The 20,944-nt window shown below is 40.5% G+C and overlaps 1 protein-coding gene across 9 annotated transcripts in view; it reads left to right on the top strand.

Annotated features, from left to right (window-relative positions):
• The window catches only part of LOC108605671 (neurotrimin), a 67,918-nt gene extending 47,973 nt beyond the window's left edge, over nt 1-19,945 (top strand). For 3 of the 9 annotated variants that reach the window (XM_033294303.1, XM_033294301.1, XM_033294302.1), the window contains exons 2-10: nt 4,867-5,192; nt 5,640-5,809; nt 10,215-10,400; nt 12,796-12,988; nt 13,057-13,185; nt 15,902-16,021; nt 16,665-16,835; nt 18,020-18,102; nt 18,261-19,945. In XM_033294303.1, the coding sequence (XP_033150194.1) occupies nt 4,901-5,192; nt 5,640-5,809; nt 10,215-10,400; nt 12,796-12,988; nt 13,057-13,185; nt 15,902-16,021; nt 16,665-16,835; nt 18,020-18,102; nt 18,261-18,653 (1,737 nt within the window). In that variant the 5' untranslated portion in view covers nt 4,867-4,900 and the 3' untranslated portion in view covers nt 18,654-19,945. The remainder of the gene's footprint in view (nt 1-4,866; nt 5,193-5,639; nt 5,810-10,214; nt 10,401-12,795; nt 12,989-13,056; nt 13,186-15,901; nt 16,022-16,664; nt 16,836-18,019; nt 18,103-18,260) is intronic. The other 6 variants (XM_033294309.1, XM_033294307.1, XM_033294308.1 and 3 more) reach the window with 6 other exon arrangements.
• Nucleotides 19,946-20,944: the final 999 nt, after the last annotated feature.

The following is a 20,944-nucleotide window of genomic DNA, read 5'->3' as shown; positions in this document are numbered from 1 at the left end:
AGCTGACACAAGTAACTCCCTTGTAATCCTTTTGTCACAGTTCATGACTCTGCAGCTTTGTGTGTGTGTGTATGTGTGTTGTGCCCCAAAAAGTGGCACAACCAGCAGCAGCAGCAGCAGCAGCAACGATAACAACAGCAGCAGCAACCAAAAACAAAAATTTGTACAAAAGTCTCGCTGCTCATAAATTCCGTTTCCCAGTGCGAACATTGCTGTAGACTAAGGATTGCTGCCACACCCACCCACACCCCATTCCTGCGCCCCTTTTTGCATATTGGTATATTTCGTTTCTATTTTTTTTACGGCTGCCTTTACCAATTTTTTCCGCTGCATCTATAACAATTTTTTTATGCACATATTTGCGTATAGTCTTTATATACTTTTTGTGCTTTGCATTAAGATTAAAACTGTGTCTAACGCACAACCTAGAGAGAGAGAGAGAGAGAGAGAGAGAGAACTCGCTGCTTTTTTTCATTGTCTGTCTGTCTGTCGGTCTGTCTGTCTGCGTGTTTGCTCAGCTGGCTACCTGGTGATAACAATAATCCTTGACAAGCCATAAACATCTTAACGTGTCCGCTGCTGCTAGTGCCAGACACATAGACAGACAGACGCAAGGACAGGGGGGGCAACAAATGGAGCGAGGCACGTTGAAAGGACAACAAGCCAACTCAAAAGTCAATTTGAATGCTTGTCGTGTCCGCTTTGCTTTGCTTTCGTCGCTGCTGCTGCTTTTTGTCCAAGCAGCTCAGCCCGCCTCAATGGGCGCCCCTCAGCTACAGCTTCAGCTTCAGCTGTAGCAGCAGCTAATTCGTTTATTATTTTTATTGTTGCCTTGACATTATTTACACAAGCCATTATTTGCCCAACTCCAACTGCCAACTGCCGAAGGCCCAAAGAGTTAACTCGTCTCGACCCCCGAACTCTCTTCCGCTTTCATATCGCTTACACATTGCGCTGCTTGTCGCTTTTGTTAATATACTTAGCTATTGATATAGCTTATTATGTGAGCGAGAGACGCTCAGCACTCAACAGCACTCGACACTCGACACTTGGCGTTGCCTTTGTTGCAAGTTTGGCGGCAATAAATTGTAATTAATTAGCTTTGATTTATATTTGCTACAACACAAATTGTTGCGAATTATTTGTTGTTGGCAATTAATAACTCTCGACTGTGTAAATACATTTAGCAGGCAGTGTAAATAAGTGCGCGAGAGCATCGAAAGTTCATACAAAATGCGCTGGCCCTTGATCTGCTTGCGCTGCACAACACTGCCAAATAGTGTGCTCAACTGTTGAATCGACATTCGGCTTACCAAAAAAAAAAAAAAAAAACATGCTCAAAAACCAAAATGCCAAAATCGAAAAAACTGTCTGTATGGCATTAAGCTCCAGTGACGAAGCACTCCAATTAGAACGACACTGTGGCATAAGCGCCGAATAGAAAATGACGGGGGGTGAGATTGGGTGAGTTGCTGACTGCTGCAAATTGGCTTAGCGGGCAGTGAGGAGACGGAGACTGCAAATAAAAATATGAACTACACACATGTGCTCATGTTCTCTATGGCTTAAGGTCCAACAAAAACCTTTTGAGTTGAACGCGGCCTAATTAGGCACTGGCATGCGTTACTGCGGTACAGCAATGAACTAATTAGGTTTTCAAATATCAAAGCGCTTCGTTTCGACATTAGCGATCTCGAATTAGCAAGTTTGTTGCCTTAAGCTGCTATAGTGTTGAAGATCTTGCTGCTCATACAGGCAGACAAAGCGAAATCTAAGCCAGGGCAGCGCATATTTCATTTTCAATAATCAAAAGTGAACTAGCTCGACAATAGACGCAGTTACAAAGCAAGTTTGCTGTCTCTAGCTGTTATAGTTTGTAAGATCTTGTTGCTCATACAGACAGACAAAGCGAAATCTAAGTCAGGGCAGCGCATAGCTCGACTATAGACGCAGTTACATAATAAGTTTGCTGTCTCTAGCTGTTATAGTTTGTAAGATCTTGTTGCTCATACAGACAGATTTACTGCTATGCACTAAACTTGCTTTAAGAACATGTCAAAGAGCTTTAAATCTTGCACTGGCTTATTGTCCAATACTAAGCTGACTTTAGTTCAAAGCATATTCATGCATATGCCATAGTTACATGTGTGCGTGTGTCTCTCTGTGTGTGCGTGTGTGTGTGCGTAGGTGTTAGTGAGTGCAAGTGTGACAATTGCGCCGCTGGCTATGACTGCTCATTTACACTTTTACTCATGACTCCATGGCGAGAGTCGCATGTTCCAAAATGTGTCGCATCAGCAGAAACAGCGACGAGCGCTTCATGATGATGATGATGATGATGATGATGATGATGACGGCAGCCAGACAGACATGAAGCTGAGCGTAGCGCCGGCGGGCAATGAGATGTATCCACGTTGCCCTCAGTCTATTATATTTATACATATGTATGTGTGTGTGTGTGTGTCTATGCCAGAGTAAGGTTAAACAAATACATTTACGGTTAGTGGACGTGGTAGAGCTTTGGCTGCAAACTTTTGCTGACCATGACAACGAGGATGGAACGACGATGCTGCTGCTGCTGCTGCTGCTGCTGCTGCTGCAAGAGGCGTGGCAGTTTGGCCATGTGTGTGGGTCTTGGGGCAGCTTACATGCTGCCAAGTTGCAAGATTGCAAAGGTTTCGTTCTCACACTCAGTTGTCATTTGAACAGAACGCTTCTCAATCTCAACTAGCCACACTCACTCGCACTCTTTCTTTTGCTCTATTGCTATCTCTTTCGCTGGCTGGCTGTGTGGCGTCTCTGTTTGCTTAATTTAGTTTACTTGGCAGCAACATTTTGTCTCTCGCATTCCCAAGTGTGTAATTTTAAATGTCAGCAGCAATAAACAAATACAATCAAAAGAGCACACACACACCACACACACACACACACACACACACTGAGGCTTGGCTTTGTTTAACTTAAAGTTGTGGCCCGCAACAAGAAGAAGAATAATCTATAAAATTTTAGTCATATTTGCTGTAAGTTTGCTAAGAATTTTTTGCTTTGTTAAACTTAATCAAAAAGCTTTTATTTGCTAATATGCTAATTGATTTATTTAAATATTTTTGCTTTCGAATTCTTTACATATTTATGCGCAGCATTTGATTTTTATTATGTGATGACATTTCATAATAATTCCATGCCCAAATCCAATGCCAACCCAACCAACAAGTTCATATCACTTTTTTGAATTTGAATTTGCTGCTGCTTTTCTTGTTTGTGTTTTTTTTTTTTGGCCAACAGTTAATAACAGACATAGACAAAGCGCTCTGGTCGACATAATATTCATGGTATTCAATAAACAGTGGATGCATATTGGATTTCCCCAAAAATGGACGCCTGCTGGTTCAGCTCTATGAATTCGGGTGCGCATAACTTGTGATGCAGTTCCTAGTCCGGTTGGATGACGAGCACAAAGAGCATATAAGGCTTTGGCTCAGCAGACAGATCTCGATGAGGTTTTGCCAAACTCTCACATACGGTGAACGGTACCAGGACGTGGGCGGTCGAGGGGCAAGGGGTTGTGGACTGCAGCGAGGTGTCGTTCTGCTGAAATGTGTTTAACAGCACACAAAGGAGCAACGGAACCGAAGCGGAACGCTATATTATATTATACTGATTATTAAGGGGTTGGGGATTGGGGGGTTGGGGGGACTGAATGTGGTGCGATAGATAGGACACGTATCTAATAAAGCGACGTCACGCGTGGGTTAGTCCTTCGTCGTTTTGTGCCACGTCCTCGACTGTTCACATTGCTTTTAATGTGCTCACTTCGATCTGTGGTGAGCAGCTACTAAAACCCACCCAGCTCCAGCTCCAGCACCCGCCACAGTCACTGTCACAGTCACTCATATTTGGAGAGAGGCAAATATTTGGCCATGCTCTGAGCTCAGTGCGGTGGCAATGCAGTGTGTGAGCTCATTAAATGGCATCCAAGTAAATATGTGTGTGTAGGCGTTGGGCGCAGGCTTTGAAAAGACAAAGCCAGAAGGCAATAGGTGCCCCCAGTGAGTGTGGCATGCAACACGTAGCAGTCGCCAGCGCTGTGCATGGCATTCGCACTCGAAAATTGCTATTGGCCGCATTCAAAGCAAAACTGGCAATGACAAAGGCAAACGACAAGCGGCAAACGGCAAACGACATATGCACTTCCTGGAACAGTTTGCGGTTGCGTTTGCTTGCCTGCGCCTTTTGAATTTATTACGTGCAAATGTAAATAGCCGCACGTGCTGGCAAACGCCAGAGCCGCCGCCTCACGCCTTCTCCTTAGCCCCGAGATGAATGCAAGTGCAGAGTCCTGCTGCTGGCTATAAAAATGTTGTTGGCGTGCCAAACAAAAGGCAGGGCAGGCAAACGATAATGCATCTGCAAGATACAAGATACAAGATGCCAGCCACAAGATACAGCCATGTAAACAGCGCATAATATGCAGCATTCAAATTATTTATTATTCCCCAAAGTCTCTCTCTCTCTTTCTCTCTGTCTCTATTTCTCTATTGTTTGGTTTAATTTGACAGCTTTGTTTCGACAATTGTTTAACTTTAGTCAAGTACTTATAATTCTTTTAGTTCGCTTTGCTATGTTCTCTTTATTTTGCAATTATTCATGAAGTAATCAATCGCTACAGTTTATGTTTATCGATTGATTGATAGCTTGAGCGCATTCATCGATGATTACTATCTTAACTTGTAATACTTATGCATAATTTTTGTTATTTAATATTATTATTATGCACTTGCAATTATTTCTTTTAAATAAAAAATCGTTCGATACATATCGATATATTTGAATATTTATTTATGCATTTCCATTTGCGCTCAACAGGTTCGAGTAATGTTAAAAGGAACTTAGATCCATAATGAGAACGGTAGCATATCAGCAGCAGCAAATCAAAGATAAACGCAGCAGCGACAATTACAATCGTTATCGAAACACCAATCGCGCCACTTACAATCAGAGCAAAGTGCTGAGCAAGTTTGAAAAGCAGCAACAAGTGCTGCAGCTCAAGTTATCCGTCTATCGATCCACATACAGTCGAAAGCTGGCGCTGTTCAATCGAAATAATCTCTTAGCAGGAGCTGGAGGTGGCCGCCTCGTGGGAGCCTTTCGACTGCTATTGCTTTTGCTGTTCCTGCTGAGCAATTGTATTGGTAAGTGGAAGCGGCAAGTTGAGATTGATTTATTGATTGATGTTGATGTTGAAGTTAGCGCATAATCGATAACGAGATCACTTGGATCAGTGATTTATGCTTATGAATATCTGAATATAAGAATGCCTTGGATGATTATTACTGCCAATTGAAATCTGAGCGCAAACGGGTTTCTGTGTTATCGGCCCATCGACTGGCCATGCTTTTTGCTTGCTAATTGTCTTGTGATCGCTATCGATTTATTTTCCGCATATGTATGTGTATTTTTGCTTTTACATGTTGCCTATCTTTACTATCAACAACTCTTTTACAAATCTAATCTAAACTACACTAAACTAAACTCTATCAAAGCTGCAAGAAAAAAACAAAACAAAAACCAAAAATTGTGTTAATTGTTCTTCAATAAATGTGTTTTCTCTTCATGGCAATTTAACCATTGAAATGAAGATATTTCCGTTTCAAACAAAATCTCCTCAGTGGGCGCCTTCGAGCCGGACTTTGTCATACCGCTGGAGAATGTGACCATCGCCCAGGGACGGGATGCGACATTTACCTGTGTGGTCAACAATTTGGGTGGTCATCGGGTGAGTGGTGACGGTTCGTCAGCCCCAGCCAAGGTATGTATCGGTTTTTAAAACGCAGCGTTTCGATTTACCAGCCCCACAAAGAAACTTTCTGTTCCATATTCATTTCGTTTCTCGTTACGTTTCAGTTCGTTTCTTTTGTAATCGATTTAAAAAAAAAAAAAAGAAAAGTTTACGTTTTACGTTTCGAAAGGTTTTCAAGTGCACCAATTTCGAAAATGCACAATAATAATAATAAACAAGTAATATTATATACTAACAATAATATTATATATTATATATAAATTAACAAGTACGTAATATATTTTTGGCAATTCAGCTAATGAAGCCAAACTGCACAAATAATCACAACTATGCGCACATATCTTAAATATACATAGCCAATATCCATACATATATATATATATATATATATACTTAAACAAAATATATACATATAATATAGCACTTTGCTAATTTAACGCACTAATGCACCAACAACAACAACAATAATAACAATAAGTGTTTGGATGTAATTAACAATAACACAGAGAAAGGAAAACAAGAAACCAAAAGTGAACAGAAACAAAATCAACATTGCCAATTGGTTCAACGATCAAACGCACAATGCAAAATGCAAAATGCAAAATGCAAAATGCAAAATGCAAAACTGCAGCTTATATTATTTAAATTATCAGCAGCGTATTGTTGTTATTAGCACTCACAAATAAATTCAAAGGCGGCAGCTACGACGAGAGAGAGCAAAGCATAAACTATGCAGCAGTTTGAAGGCAAACAATTGTTATTAACAAATAGTGTGTATAAATTAATAATCAATCACAAAATGCAAATCGAAATTCATTCAGCTTCAAGCCAATCAATTACAACATAACAATAAACAACTGTCTGGGCCAAGTTAGAAGTAAATGTTGAAATTATTTATGTGCGTGTTAAGTCTGTTTCAATTAAAAGCTAAGCCAGCCGCCCCCACCCCCACCCTCCTGCCACACACATTCTAGGGTATATCAATAGTTCGGCTTGTTGCCAACTTCAACAGTCTTACATACTTAATATAGCATTTTTCACAGGCATTGCTGCTTTATTGTTATTATTATGCATTTTTGCAATGCACACACACTGACGTTTTGTTTTCCTGTGTGTGTGTGTGTGTGTGTGTGTGTGTGCCATGTACGTCAAAGAGTGTTAATCAACGAAATGGCATCATAAATAAAAACGCCATTTCATATAAATCCTCGGATGTTTCAATCAAACAAAAACAACTCGAAAACTTTGTAGCTATAAAATGCAAAAGCGAGCGACAGACAGACAGACAGAGAGAGAGAGAGAGAGAGAGAGAGACAGCGAGCTGCAGTCCATGGAATGTCGACATGGAATTCACTGTATGCTAGTTATATTTATTTATTATTTTTTGTTGGCTGGCCTAGCATTTGATGTATTAAAATAATAAATGAATTACAACAATAGCAACTCATGTTCAACATAATGCATTAAATTGTTAAACTCAAGCGCTGCACTAACGAAATATATTTAAAAATGCAGCAAACGTTTGATTTGATTTCATTTAAATATACAGTTTATGTTTTGTTTATTTCAATTAAGCAGCAAAAGTTTTAAATCTCGAAATGTGTCACAGCATCCGAAGAGAAATGGAGCAAACGAATTTTATAAAATATAAAACACACACACACACGCACACAGACAGACAGACAGACACACACACATGCATATGCATAATGCATTGCATAAATATAAAATAATGCATAATTGAAAATATTCTTTTGCAACAGCAAGACAGAGATAGAGAGAGAGAGAGAGTCAGAGACTTGCCACACCAATTGAAATGCAACAACGAAATAATCGCCGCATTGTTATCGAACGCGCTTTCGATTATTTTCATTTTGAGAATTTACAAAAAAGAACAATAACAAATTTCGCTTAATTTCTTTTATGTCTTTTTGTTGATTTCTTTATGAATTTGAGTTTTATTTCGAAACAGAAAATATTAATAAATATAAATTCAAGCGCACCGAGTTAAAACCGAAACAAACTTTGCACCGTTTTCACTGTTTTGTGTATATTTGTGTTTGTAGTTTGTATACGTATGTGTATTTGTATTTGTAGTTGTAGCTGTAGCTGTAGTTTGTGTGTATGTCTCATAGTCCGTGCTGTATATTTGTATTAAGTGCCGTACTACGGCTCTACTCTATAAGTTTATGTATATATGTGTATGTGTGTGTATGTGTAGCTTTGTAGCCTTTGCTTTATGACATTTTGCTTGCTGGGCTTTATTTGCATTTACATTTTGACATTTTTGCTTGACTTTTTCATTTATTTGCCTCACCGCCTTTTCGCATACAAACAGAAGAGAAGAGAGCGAAAGAGAATGAGAGCGAGCGTGGGATCAGGCCTGTGTATTACTCAATAAATTTGCTTTATTGTGTAAATAAATAAAAGGACAGCGACAACGACATCCAGGGCAGGCATACTGCACCCAGGGCATCGCTATTTATTGGTTTACAGCAACATTTTCGCCAATTTATTTAATATTGACACACACACACACACACACTCTAAATGCTGTTTTACTCTCCAGTGCGCTAATTGATTAATTTAAATTATGACAAGCACTTTAAGCAACGCGAGCACATTCATTAGATGGATGCAAACTAAACTTGACTAATTAGGCAAAATTGTCAAGTGTGCAATAGTTTGTGTAACAATTTAACTAGCAATTATTGCTAGGCAACGGGCAGCGAGCAGCGAGCAGCGACTGTGCTGTCCTTCCAACTAAGCAGCTCAAAGAGAAACCGAGAGACAAAGCCAGAGCCAGAGCCAGGACGCTCTGCTGTTAATGAAATTTGTCCACTCAAGCAAAATGGCAAATGCCCAACTAAGTATGCAACGCTTTTCCACTTAGGCCTGTGCTCCTCTCGTTCTCATTTGTGTGCGTGTGTGAGTTACTATTAACTTTATTTGTTTGCTTTGCATGACGCACCGCCCAACTGCACTGCAATTATTTTATGGAATTTTATTCTTTTTCGATGGATACTTTTGAGTTTGTTTTAAATGTGTCAAACTGCAATGAAAGCAAATGCAGCTGCGGAAATATTAACTAATTGCCAAATGTTCTTCCCGTTTCACACACACACACACACACACACACCATACACACGAACACATGCAAATGGGCAACGGTGCTGCAAACCGCAAAACCAATTCCACTAATTGCACTTGAAATCTACCGATTTGGTATCCTTGAAAACGACAACAACAACCAAATGCTCAACACCCAATGCCGACGCCGACGCCGACGCCGCCGCCCAATAACAATGCACTCACAAAAAACCAAAAACTTGCAAAAACTTGCGGCATCAACAACAACAACAACAATAATAACAACAAACTACGCCTGCCGCCTCGCCTGCTGTTCGTCCTTGTTTGGCCCTGCAACAAAATGAAAATGGCGTCAAATTGCGCTGACATCTGACGATGCCAACGACTAACGCAACTAACTGACTATCAACGTTGGACATACCACACCCGCTCCGCTCCGCTTTTTTTTTGCTATCCCCCCCCCCCCCCCCCGCCCCCCCCCCCCCCCCCCCCCCCGCCCCCTCCCCCTGCCGCGCCGTCTGCCCCGTTTGCCAGAATTGCCTGTGCGACGTCTGCATTGCCGCCATTGTCAACGACACTGACACCAAACGACACCAACAAACGACCAACTTTTGTATTCGTGGACTAAACCCCCTAACCCCCCCCCCCCCCTCGCCTGTGTAACTGCCGCGCTCTTAACACCCAAAAACTGGAATGGCAACGCCAACTGGCGCCGCAACGAAACTTCCAACTAAATTCTAATACAACTGCAAATCGATTGCCGGCAACAACAACAACAACAACAACACCAACAACAACAACTACACCAATGACTTGGAACGAACCTTTTACTATTTGTTAACGAATAAAAAATAACCGGAAATTGCTCAATGTGCCGCTGATGACGATGACGATGCTGATGATGTCCGTGGACTAAAAACTGTATGCGACAACAACAACAACAACAACAATCACACCAACAACAACAACACTTACAATCAAACACATTTCAACATTGACAATGACAATGAAATTTTTGGCGAATTTCGTTGTAATCATCTACAAATTGTTGCTGCTCTTGTTGTTGTTGTTGCCGTCGCTGCATTTACTATCAAAACGCTTGGAATTACCGCTATGTGTGTCTGCTGCTGTGTGTGTCTGTGTGTGTGTGTGGCTGCCACAATCAACATGAAACAACAATTGCTGAACTCAACTTAATACTCGCTTATGACGACGACCAAACGAATATCAAACTGCAATTTGAACACATCTGTCGCACACGCAACAACAACAACAACGACACTCGCCACATGCAACGAATGGACGAACGAACGTGCAACAATAGGTTGCCTGGATTAAAGCCGATGCTAAAGCGATTCTCGCCATACACGAGCATGTGATAACCAACAATGATCGATTGTCTGTTACCCATAACGACTTCAACACTTGGACATTGAATATACGCAGCGTTAAGATGGAGGATTCGGGCAAATACATGTGCCAGGTGAACACCGATCCGATGAAGATGCAAGTGAGTATACAGAGCCAATCAAATATTACGCATACGACTCGCGATTCCAATGGCAATTTCTGATTTTATTGAATTTCATTTCCCTTCACTCTTTAACTCATTGCGCAAATTGATGATTTTTAACATTTATACAAATCGTTTCTGTTATTGGCTGCTAATGCCGATGCTGATGCCGATGCTGATGCTGATGCTGATGCTGATGCCTTGGGGAGATCATAAACCGTTGTCATGTTTATGACAAACAATTTTGTAGCTGCCAACTTGCCTTTGTTTGCGTTTGGCCTGATTGTTGCAAAAAAGTTAACAGCATAAATAAAAAGAGTCGAGTTGAGTCTGCAGCCAAAATCAAGTTGAAATAAAAGAGTTAAATTCGAATGAAATTAAATTACTTTGGGGCTGCAGTTGTCATATGCCTTTGACTCGTTGCCAGCGGCGCTTGGCAAACTGTGCGGGCATGTTACTCCATCTCCATGTGTGTGTGTGTGTGTGTGTGTGTCCGTCTGTGTGTGTGAAGCTGAAGAGCGCAAGGGTTTGGTGACATTTAAACGCGATATATAAACAATGAAGCACTTTAATGACGAAAATAAATAACAAACAATGCGGCGGCGCAGCCGACACACATGTGTGTGCCTGTGTGCGCGTGTGTGTGTGTGTGTGTGTGTGCTTGCAACTTGCTGCAGCGCGTTTCATTCGCATTAAATGGCTCCCTTTACTCCCAGACTCATGCACATGGCCACGTTAAAACGATTGCGTTTTCAATTTCATTTCGTTTCTGACGTGCGTGTGCCAGTGGCGCCCTCTGACGGCAACGGCTTGTAATAAAATCAACCTAACAAAGCGAATTGAGTGAAAAGCAAATATGAGACAAATAAAATGCAAACAAGCAGGCGACTCAACTCTGCTGCCAACTCTTCAGACTTCTGCTCTACCAGCCGACCACCAACCCTCCCCTCCCAACTCTCATATTTTCTTCTTTTTTTTTGTCTCGTCTCATTCGAGGCAACGCATATAAATTTCGCGCTCTGGTCGTTTTGGGGTTTTTGTGACGTTGACTTTTATTTTATGACGCAACTGTCAACGGCAGCAGCAGCAGCAACAGCAACAGCAACAATAACGTAAATGACAATAGCAACAACAATAACAGCAATGTTAATGACAGAGACAGCAGCATTGATAACCATTGTCATATATATGCGCATATATCCCTTTAGTACCAGCAATTGTTGATTTTGTTGGTGAATTCCAATCCAATTCGGCTTCCAGCTTAACTGTATGAATTTGAAATAGTGTTGCCATCCAAGTCTTTCGCCCATTGGATTACAATACTGCATTTAACCCTGAGAATTTCAACAATTCTATTCAATTCATATTGATGTAATTCAAAATAAAGTACACCAATGTCTAATGTTTAAACAGTCTTGATGATTTCAAATTCAATTTCAATTGAATTTAATCCATAGCTAATTTCAATCTATTGTGTACTATTAACCTTCAGAATTTCAACAATTCTACATAATTTTCATATTGATTTAATTAAAATTAAAGTACACCAATGTCTAATGCTTAAACAGCCCTGAGAACTTTAATTTAAATTTCAATTGGATTTAATTCAATTATAAAATTTAACTAATTTCAAACTATTCTGTACATTTAACCTTTTGAATTTCAACAATTCTACAATGCTTTTATATTGGTGTAATTAGAAAGTCTATGCAGCTGCTTTCTATCTATATATATGTTATATATATATATATTATGGCAACATTGTTAAAAATAAAAGCAGTTGCTTATTGCTGAATTTTAAATGAAAGTACACCAATGTCTAATGTTTAAACAGCCTTGAGGATTTTAATTTTAATTTCAATTGAATTATAATCCAATCATTCGATCTTTTCTGTCCTTTCTACAATTTCCTTCATATGTTATATACATTGTTTAAATTAAATTAAAGTACATCAATGTTTAAACAATGTTTGAATAGCCTTGAGAATTTCAATTTCGATCTATGCTCTGCTGCCATTTCAAACTCAGCAATGTTTTGCATGCAAAGCTAGTGCAAGGTAACTAGTAGTGAGTCGTACTGCAGGGCTATTCACATATGTGCGTGTGTTCGTGTGTGTGTGTGTGTGTGTGTAAAAACCGCAGGCGAATTCACTTAATGTCACATAAATTGATATTTAAGTGCTGGCCGAGCTATTAAATTAAGCATGAGCTAAACAATCAACTCTTAATCTCGATGCAAATAAACATCAGTGTGGAGAGTCCGAATTGACAAATTGCAAATGCATCAAGTCCAACGCTCCACATCTTGATGGCCACACACACACACACAAACGAGTGCAACAGGTGCCTTGAATTTGCTTAAATTGCATGTCGCTTGCTTCTCACTTGACAGACGGCCACGTTGGAGGTTGTCATACCGCCGGACATCATCAACGAGGAGACCTCGGGCGACATGATGGTGCCCGAGGGTGGCTCGGCCAAACTTGTCTGCCGCGCTCGCGGTCATCCCAGACCCAGGATCACCTGGCGCCGCGAGGATGGGCGCGAGATAATCGCACGCAATGGCTCGCATCATAAGTCGAAAGGTAAGCTAACCCACAACTCCATGCGCTCTCACTCACTCTCATTCGCTCCCTCTCTTTCTCTCTTGCAGCTATTTCAGTTGAAGGTGAAATGCTGACGCTGTCGAAAGTCACGCGATCGGAAATGGGCGCCTATATGTGCATCGCCTCCAACGGAGTGCCGCCGACTGTGAGCAAGCGCATGAAGCTACAGGTGCACTGTAAGTAGAATCCACCACCCACCACCCACTTGTGTATTGATAAATGACTAGAGAGCAGGCAGCAACAGCAGCAGCAGCAGCAGCTCTGCTATAGGCACAATAATAATAATAATAATAGTAATATATTAAGCAATAATAAGTTGCGTGCTGCCAGCGCGTTGAGGCGCCGCCGCCAACTTGCAACGTGCAACCAACTCCGGCGTGATGCAATAACGTGAGCTGCAAGTGTTTCCGTTTCGATTTCCGCCCAACCTTCCTGCATTGCAGGCCAGCAAACTTTCCACTTGCAACATGTATGCATGTGTGTGTGTGTGTGTGGCATGTGGCGAGCTGTGAGTGCCGCTAGCTACGCTGAATTGAACGTGCTCACGTTTCGCTACTAAAAGTTTGCCTGCCACCCAGCGGCTTTAAGCTTGCTGCGACAGCCACGCCCACCTCACAGCGCCCCCAACGCCCACCACGCTTGGCGCATTAAACTTAATGAAATTTCCAAAAGGGGCAACAAGCTGCAAAGACGACACACAGACTCTCTGCGTCTCTCCCCCTCCCACTTCGGTCTCTTTCTCTGATGTGTGTGTTTTGTCTGAGCGCAAAGATTTTATCTACAAATTATATTGACACGGCAAAATGTTCACACCTCACAATCTCAAAGTGTGTGTGTGGCGGGCCAACCCAACCACCACCACCCATTCTCACCCCTCATTCAATTTAAGGCTCCCCAAGCGTGCTTGGCTCTCTCTCTCTCTCTCTCTCTCTCTCGTAGCGTCTCGCCACAAAAATTAATTTCCATTTTTTATCTGTGCCAATTTTCGTCTTTCTCTAGATTTGCTTTCTCATTTCATTTCATTTCGTTCCATTTGGCTTGTCATTTCATTTTCAGTCCGTCAGTCAGTCAGTTCGTCCGTCCGTCCGTCTTGGCTCAGTTCCTTTATTGCTGCCGCTGCCGGTGCCGCTGCCGCTGCCAGTGCCGCTGCCTTTGTTAACCAGCAGCAGCGACTGCGTCTCAATTTCAATTTAAGCAAAAAATAAAAGAAAATAGGAACCCATATGGGTGGCTTCGCATCCTGCCCCCTCCTGGCTTTTTGTGCGTCGTCGCTTCAAGTGATTTCGTCAGCATCAAAGTTGGCATACGAAAGTGCCTGACACCAGCATCTCGACTCAGCCTCTGTCTCTGTTTGCTGCTGCTGCTGCTGCAAGTTGCACGAAGCTCGCTCCTTGCCACCTGCTTTGAAGCCTGTCACCTTCGGCTCCGCACTCACTCACTCTGCTCGCTGATTTCTTAAGTTGATTCCACGCTGCGCTTGATTGATTTTAATCAGAAAATTAAGTGGCGCTTTGACTTTGACTTGAGCAGAAATTCAGGCAAAATGTTTGCGGCTTAAAGACGCAACAGCGCTACAGCAGGAAATAGCAAGCAAAACGCAAATGTAAACACAAATGCAAATGCAGTTGTTGTTGCATCAATTTTACAAGCAAATATTACGCATACGCAGCATATGCTGCGCGCACAATATCAACTGCTGACTGCAGCTGGCAACAGCAACAGCAACAGCTACAAAACTCTATTAGAGCAAATTGAATTTTCAATTAGTGATAGACAGTGGCAACAATAGCAACAACAACAACCAAACCAAAAATGTTTTGGTGGGATTACAGCGACACTAACAACACTTGACATATGCTACATTATTTGAGACAACAGCAACATGCAACAGCAGCAGCAGCGTAGGTTGGGGGCATGTGGCATGTGTGTGTGTATGTGTGGCATGCACAAATCCAATAAATTGACCAATAATGAACGGTTGAACGCAGCCAGCCAATGCACAGGACGGCGGCGTCGAGAGTAGCAAACAAAACAAAAAACCAGCAGCAGCAGCAGCAGCAGAAATCAAACACAAAAAATGGCCAAAGTTGAAAAGCCAAAAACAATGATGGTCTGGTCTGGTCTGGTCTGGTCTGGTCAGTGGCTTGCCCCAGGGCCATGGCCCAAGACGCCAAAGACACGAGAGAGAGAGAGAGAGAGCAAAAGAATAAAAAAAAACAAAAGTTAGCAAAAGCCCCAAAACTGACACGAAAAATAACACAGAGCAAACACGCAAAAGCAAAAGCGAAAGATAAATGTGCAAAGTTTTGCGTTTATTAAAACGACTTGAGAAATACACTGCCCAACAATGTTGAAGGCACAAGAGCAAGTTGCCAGCGGCGTTGTAACGAAATTGTAGCTGACTCTGTGTGGCAAGTTAGTGTAGCACTTGCCACATAACATGTGTGGCAGCAGTCTGTTGTCAGTATTTGCAATTTGCTGTTGTTGTTGTTGTTGCTTTTCTTTTCTTTGTTTTTTTGCGTGTTGCTCGCTCTAACAACAAAATAATTCATTTTCAATTAAACTCGTATCAATTGGTGCATTGGCGGGTCCATTAACAAATAACGTTAGTGTGTCATGATAAACAAAGACAGACAGACAGACAGGGAGAGACCGAGAATCAAAGCATCAACTGCCCCCCCTATCCCCCCTCTATGCAGACATTTAGTTCATTGTTCGCTGCCTTGACTATGAAGCTAATTGGCAAGCACTTGCAACATCAATGGCCATGGCAATGGCAATGGCAATGGAATTGAAATTGCAAATGCGCTTAAAACTTGCGCTCCCTCTCTCTCTCTCTCTCTCTCTCTCTCTTACTCTTTCATGCGCTCACTCTCTCATTTCTGCTTTCAGTTCATCCGCTGGTGCAAGTGCCAAACCAATTGGTTGGCGCTCCGGTTCTAACGGATGTCACATTAATTTGCAACGTTGAGGCATCACCAAAGGCCATAAATTACTGGCAACGCGAAAATGGTAAGTCGCTGGTCTCTCTGTGGTTATTGATCCCTCTCCCTCTCCCTCTCTTTCACATTTCTTTTATTTTTAGTTTTATTTGTTGCCAACTTCGGCGCTTCGTGTGCACAACAACACAAATTCTTTATTTCGTTTCTCTTCTCCTTTTTTTTTTCTCCATTATTTGCACGTTCGCTGTTTGCCCTTTCTTTGGGCTTTATGCTTCTTTTTATTTATAAACCCTTCAATGGCACAATTTGTCTTTATTTGATACGTGTTGAATGCTGCAAATATCTATACATATACTATATAGTCTATATACATTTGTGTATGCAGCTGTTTGAGCTGTTGTGTTGGCTCTCTAACGCTTGCTTTGGGCCAAAAGTGCATTTGACATATATTGCAAACGTGACAGCAGCCACAAGCTGCTGGCTGTGTGGTCGGTCCGCCAGTCAACACAGACATCTCCAGCTCCAGCTCCAGTTTGAGCGCCAGCATCATCATCATTCAAAAAATGCTCTGCTGAAGTCGCCTTAGGTGGCAGTTGCCAAGTTAACTCGTTGTGCTTTCCCCCCCTCTACCATTTGCCATTTGACCATTACCTTATGCTCATTTTCATTTTCATTTTCATTTTCGTTTGCATTTTCGATTTGCAATTTCGCAGGTGAAATGATTATTGCTGGAGATCGCTACTCCCTCACCGAAAAGGAAAACAATATGTACTCCATTGAGATGATATTGCATATTAAGCGTCTGCAGCTCACCGACTTTGGCGGCTATAAGTGCATATCGAAGAACAGCATTGGCGATACCGAAGGCACCATACGCCTATATGGTGAGTAATCGAATATACATACGTACATATATCAAACAAAATCTGTATATTAAGCAATGGAAGCAGCTAAGCAAGCGCTAGTTTCATTTTACATGCATAGTGAGCTGAATTGAAATTTACAGCAAATTGTTGTTTTAAAGCAAAGACAATTTAATTTCACTTATATACAAATATTTTGTCTATTTTATATTTTATACAAATTTGTTAATATAATAATATATAATAATAATATAAAAATATATAGTACTGATAGGTTTTTAGGTTATTTCCATGAATTGTCAATAGTTTCATTGTAGACAAAATCGACAATAAAGTTATGCTTCAAATAAAAAATTTTACTTAAATAGCATATGCAATTCAAACATTTGAATTTCTCAATGCTTTGTGCTTCAATCGCTGATTTTTCGTTGTGCGCTTCTGCCCGCAATCAAAAAGTAAAGCCCAGCCCATTATACAATGCAGCACTTTGAGCGCCTTATCAGCAACAAAAGCAAAGCAGCGGCACTCTTAATAGGCTGCAGTCGCAGTCGCAGCAGCGATCAATAAGAGCGAGAGTGAAAGACGCGAGCCGCGCTGCTTGCGCAAACGCTGAGAGCACAAGCCAATCAGAAGCCGTTGCTATTGCTTACGCTCTCTAAGCAGCTTATGGCAGCGCTCTTGCTCTTGCCTACTCTCTCATTATTTGCGCTGCTATCAATGTGTGAGTGAGAGAGGCTGGCAGCAAGCGAGCGAGCGACTTGACAGATTAGTTAGTTGTGCATGGGCTGTTGATCGCCAAGCAGTGTGTAAGCAAGCAGTGCGCAAGCAGTGAAGAGTTGAAGAGTGAGTTGCCTGGCATATTATAATGATAATAATATAATTAATGTTTTCTCATATTGATAAAAACAATTGTGAACAAATTGAACAATGCTGAAAACTAAAGAAAATGTTTTTTTAAATTTTACTCGTGTCCATAGGTCTGCTAGGAAATAATATAAGTGACATTGAGGCAGAAAGAAGTAAATATATATTTCAACTAATATATGTGTATTTTTTTTTGCTGATTTATTCGATACATAATCATGTCAATTTGATTCGCCTGTAATAAGTTGTCAGATTAATTTCAACCAAATTCATTTATTTGAATTTAAAGCGTTTTTGCGTGTAGAGTGCTACAAAGCTAATAATTTATTTCATTCGTGTTGATCTCCTTGCAGAAATGGAGCGTGAAGAGGCCAAGGGCCACAAGAAAATTGTACGCGGTGGTGAGGAGGCCAATGAAGTGGGGGTAAGTGCCAGGTTCAATATCTTAAACACACACACACAACAAGCTTACACACACATATGCACACACACACATAAACGAGCACACAGACAGACAAATAAATCGCATGCTATTGGCCCCATTGTACCGTTGCCCATTGGCGTTCCATTGACTCGTTAAAGCAGAAAACCAACGAGGTGGTGGTCAAAGACAACCAGAGACCAGAGGATGGCTCACGCAACCAAAACGGGCGTCTGTACAAGGAGCGCAGCCCGGAGACGGAACCAGCGGCCACCAGCGCTGGCGAAAGCGCCACAGCAGTGATGAGAACAATGCAGCTAATAAAGATATTTGTATTAGCTGCATGCGTATTAGTGACAACAATGGGATGTCTGACCAAGGGACAGCCAGCAGCCGATGCTGATGCCGGTCCTGGCGCAGGAGAAACAATGACAATGGACGACATGAGTCGGGCGCTTGGCAACAATGTAAACCGAAGCAAGGGCGCTGACAACAACAACAACAACAACAACAACAACATTGTGAAGAGCAACGCTGAACTATTAGTGTTATAATTAGTTAATTAAATTGTTCAAATAAGACGACATCAAGGAAAACACGATCTACAGGACTACAGAACAGCCAAACGCCAAAAGTATCAAAAAGAAAGACACTTATGATTGGCCCCTACCCCTCACACACACTCAAAATCACAATGAAATGAAACACACAAAAAGTAATGAATGTAAACTTCTAAGTAGTTAAGATAAACGCGTTTAAATGTTACCTCGTTAGTGAAAAAAAAACAAAACAAAAGAAAACAAAACAAAATACAGTAAATGTCAACAATATGGTGTTCGATTCTATGGAACGGCTTTAGCTATACTATACATGAAGAAGAAGAAGAAAAGAAAATCTTAGGCATACATATTTATATATTGATGACTTGACTACATGATATGTTACATATATACACTTTAGACAAATGGAATCACATAAGCTTATATGATAAGTGGAGTTAAACATTGATTTAAAGTTAATTGCCGTTTGTGTTTGTTTGTTATCGATTGATTAGGATTATGCATTTTGTCAGCGATTCTGTATATAAATTGAAGATTAAATCGAACGAAGCGACATATGGCTATGGCTAAGGGTGTAAATATATTTGCAGCTGTGCAGCAGGTGTGATCACTAAATTAATTCATTTCGATATAATTGCGATAAGTTCGACTCTAAATTAATTATATTGTATGTATATCGATTATATAGTTGCCTATAGACTTAAGCTTACGACAATTGCAAACAAAATTGCGCTTCAATCCAACTCTCCCCCCTACCCCCTATCACCTAAATTCAATACCGACCTATACCTACTATAAGGATAACGATAACGATTATATGCTACTATGCCTATGTACAACGTGTATACAGAATGAATATATAGCATATATATCTAGTATCTAGTCCTACCCCTACCTAGCTCTACCCCATCACTGTCTCTCTCTCTCTCTCGCTCTTTCTCCCTCGAACCCTCGGAGCAGCCGTTTATGTGTATTGGTGTTGACTCATCTGTGTGTATTCAATATTCTCATATGTGTGTGTGTGCGTGTGTAAAATTGTGCCAAATAAACAAGCAACAAATAATCTGAATTATGGTATTCAACTTAAAACAATTAACTTAACCAAACGTATTCAGTATTCAAGTATTCAAATATTAAATGAAACATATACAATTGTATATTGTGTATCCTTTGTCAGGATATTGATTGATTGACAAGCAAGCGAGCATAAGCCCTTGCATTTAACTTAACCTAAACACACACAGCCCCCAGCCCCACCCCCCACAGCAGCAGCAGCGAACTTCAAATACGTAAACAATTTACAAAAACTAAATGTTTATAAATTTAAGAACGAAATAGAGAGAGCAGCGCAGACGGCTAGAGACAGAGCGAGCGAGAGAGAGAGAGATCGAGTTAGAGTCAGAGTCAGAGTCAAAGGGGGCGAGGCGCTTGAAAAACTTACACATTGAACAATTAAACAATGTCTAGTTAATAAACAAACATATACATATACATATACATATACACATATTGATGTAATTAGCGATTAAGAATGCGTGTTAATATATGTGTGTAATTTTTTTCGAATTTTTTGTATATGTCTGTAATAAACGCATAGAAAATCAAAGTAAAAACATTAAGACAAATATACAAGAAAAACACAAAAATAGCGAAAATTTGATTCAAACTAACTGTGCGCATAAATACAGCACTCAGTGTGTCAGTCACAAAAGCATATACATACTATATATATAATGGCATTTGAACCAGCTACATAACAAATCCGATTTATTTAGCTATGCGTGGTGGTTGTGGAAATTAAATAAAAGAAGAATCCTTGATAAACAAAATCTGCGCCAAGACATCAAATGTTGCAACAACTAAAACTTGCACAAAAGCAAAGCAAATCAGCGAGCAACAAAAGCGTATTAGTTTAAACAAATGAACAGAAATAAATAAAAACACTTGTCAAACGTTTTTTGTGTGTGTGTGTGTGTTAATCACAAAGAGATAAAGAAAAATAAATGAACTCTAGTATAACTTACGTTCATGTGTATATATATATATATACTTCAATATATATATACCATATTGTAAAGCCCAAAAATCTACCCAATCCCCAATTCATATTCATATATATATATATATATATATATATATATATATTTATATATATATATGTGTGTGTGTAAGCAGCCAAAGAGCGCACTCTCTACTCCTGCAAAGGATTTAAAATACCAAAATACAAAATACAAAAACTTGAAAATAAATGGAATTACATACGAAACATGCACAACGGTTTTTCT

This window comes from Drosophila busckii, chromosome X (genome assembly GCF_011750605.1).
Source record: "Drosophila busckii strain San Diego stock center, stock number 13000-0081.31 chromosome X, ASM1175060v1, whole genome shotgun sequence".
NCBI lineage: Eukaryota > Metazoa > Arthropoda > Insecta > Diptera > Drosophilidae > Drosophila > Drosophila busckii.
The sequence above is the reverse complement of the archived record's forward strand: the minus strand, read 5'-3'. Positions and strand labels throughout refer to the sequence as shown.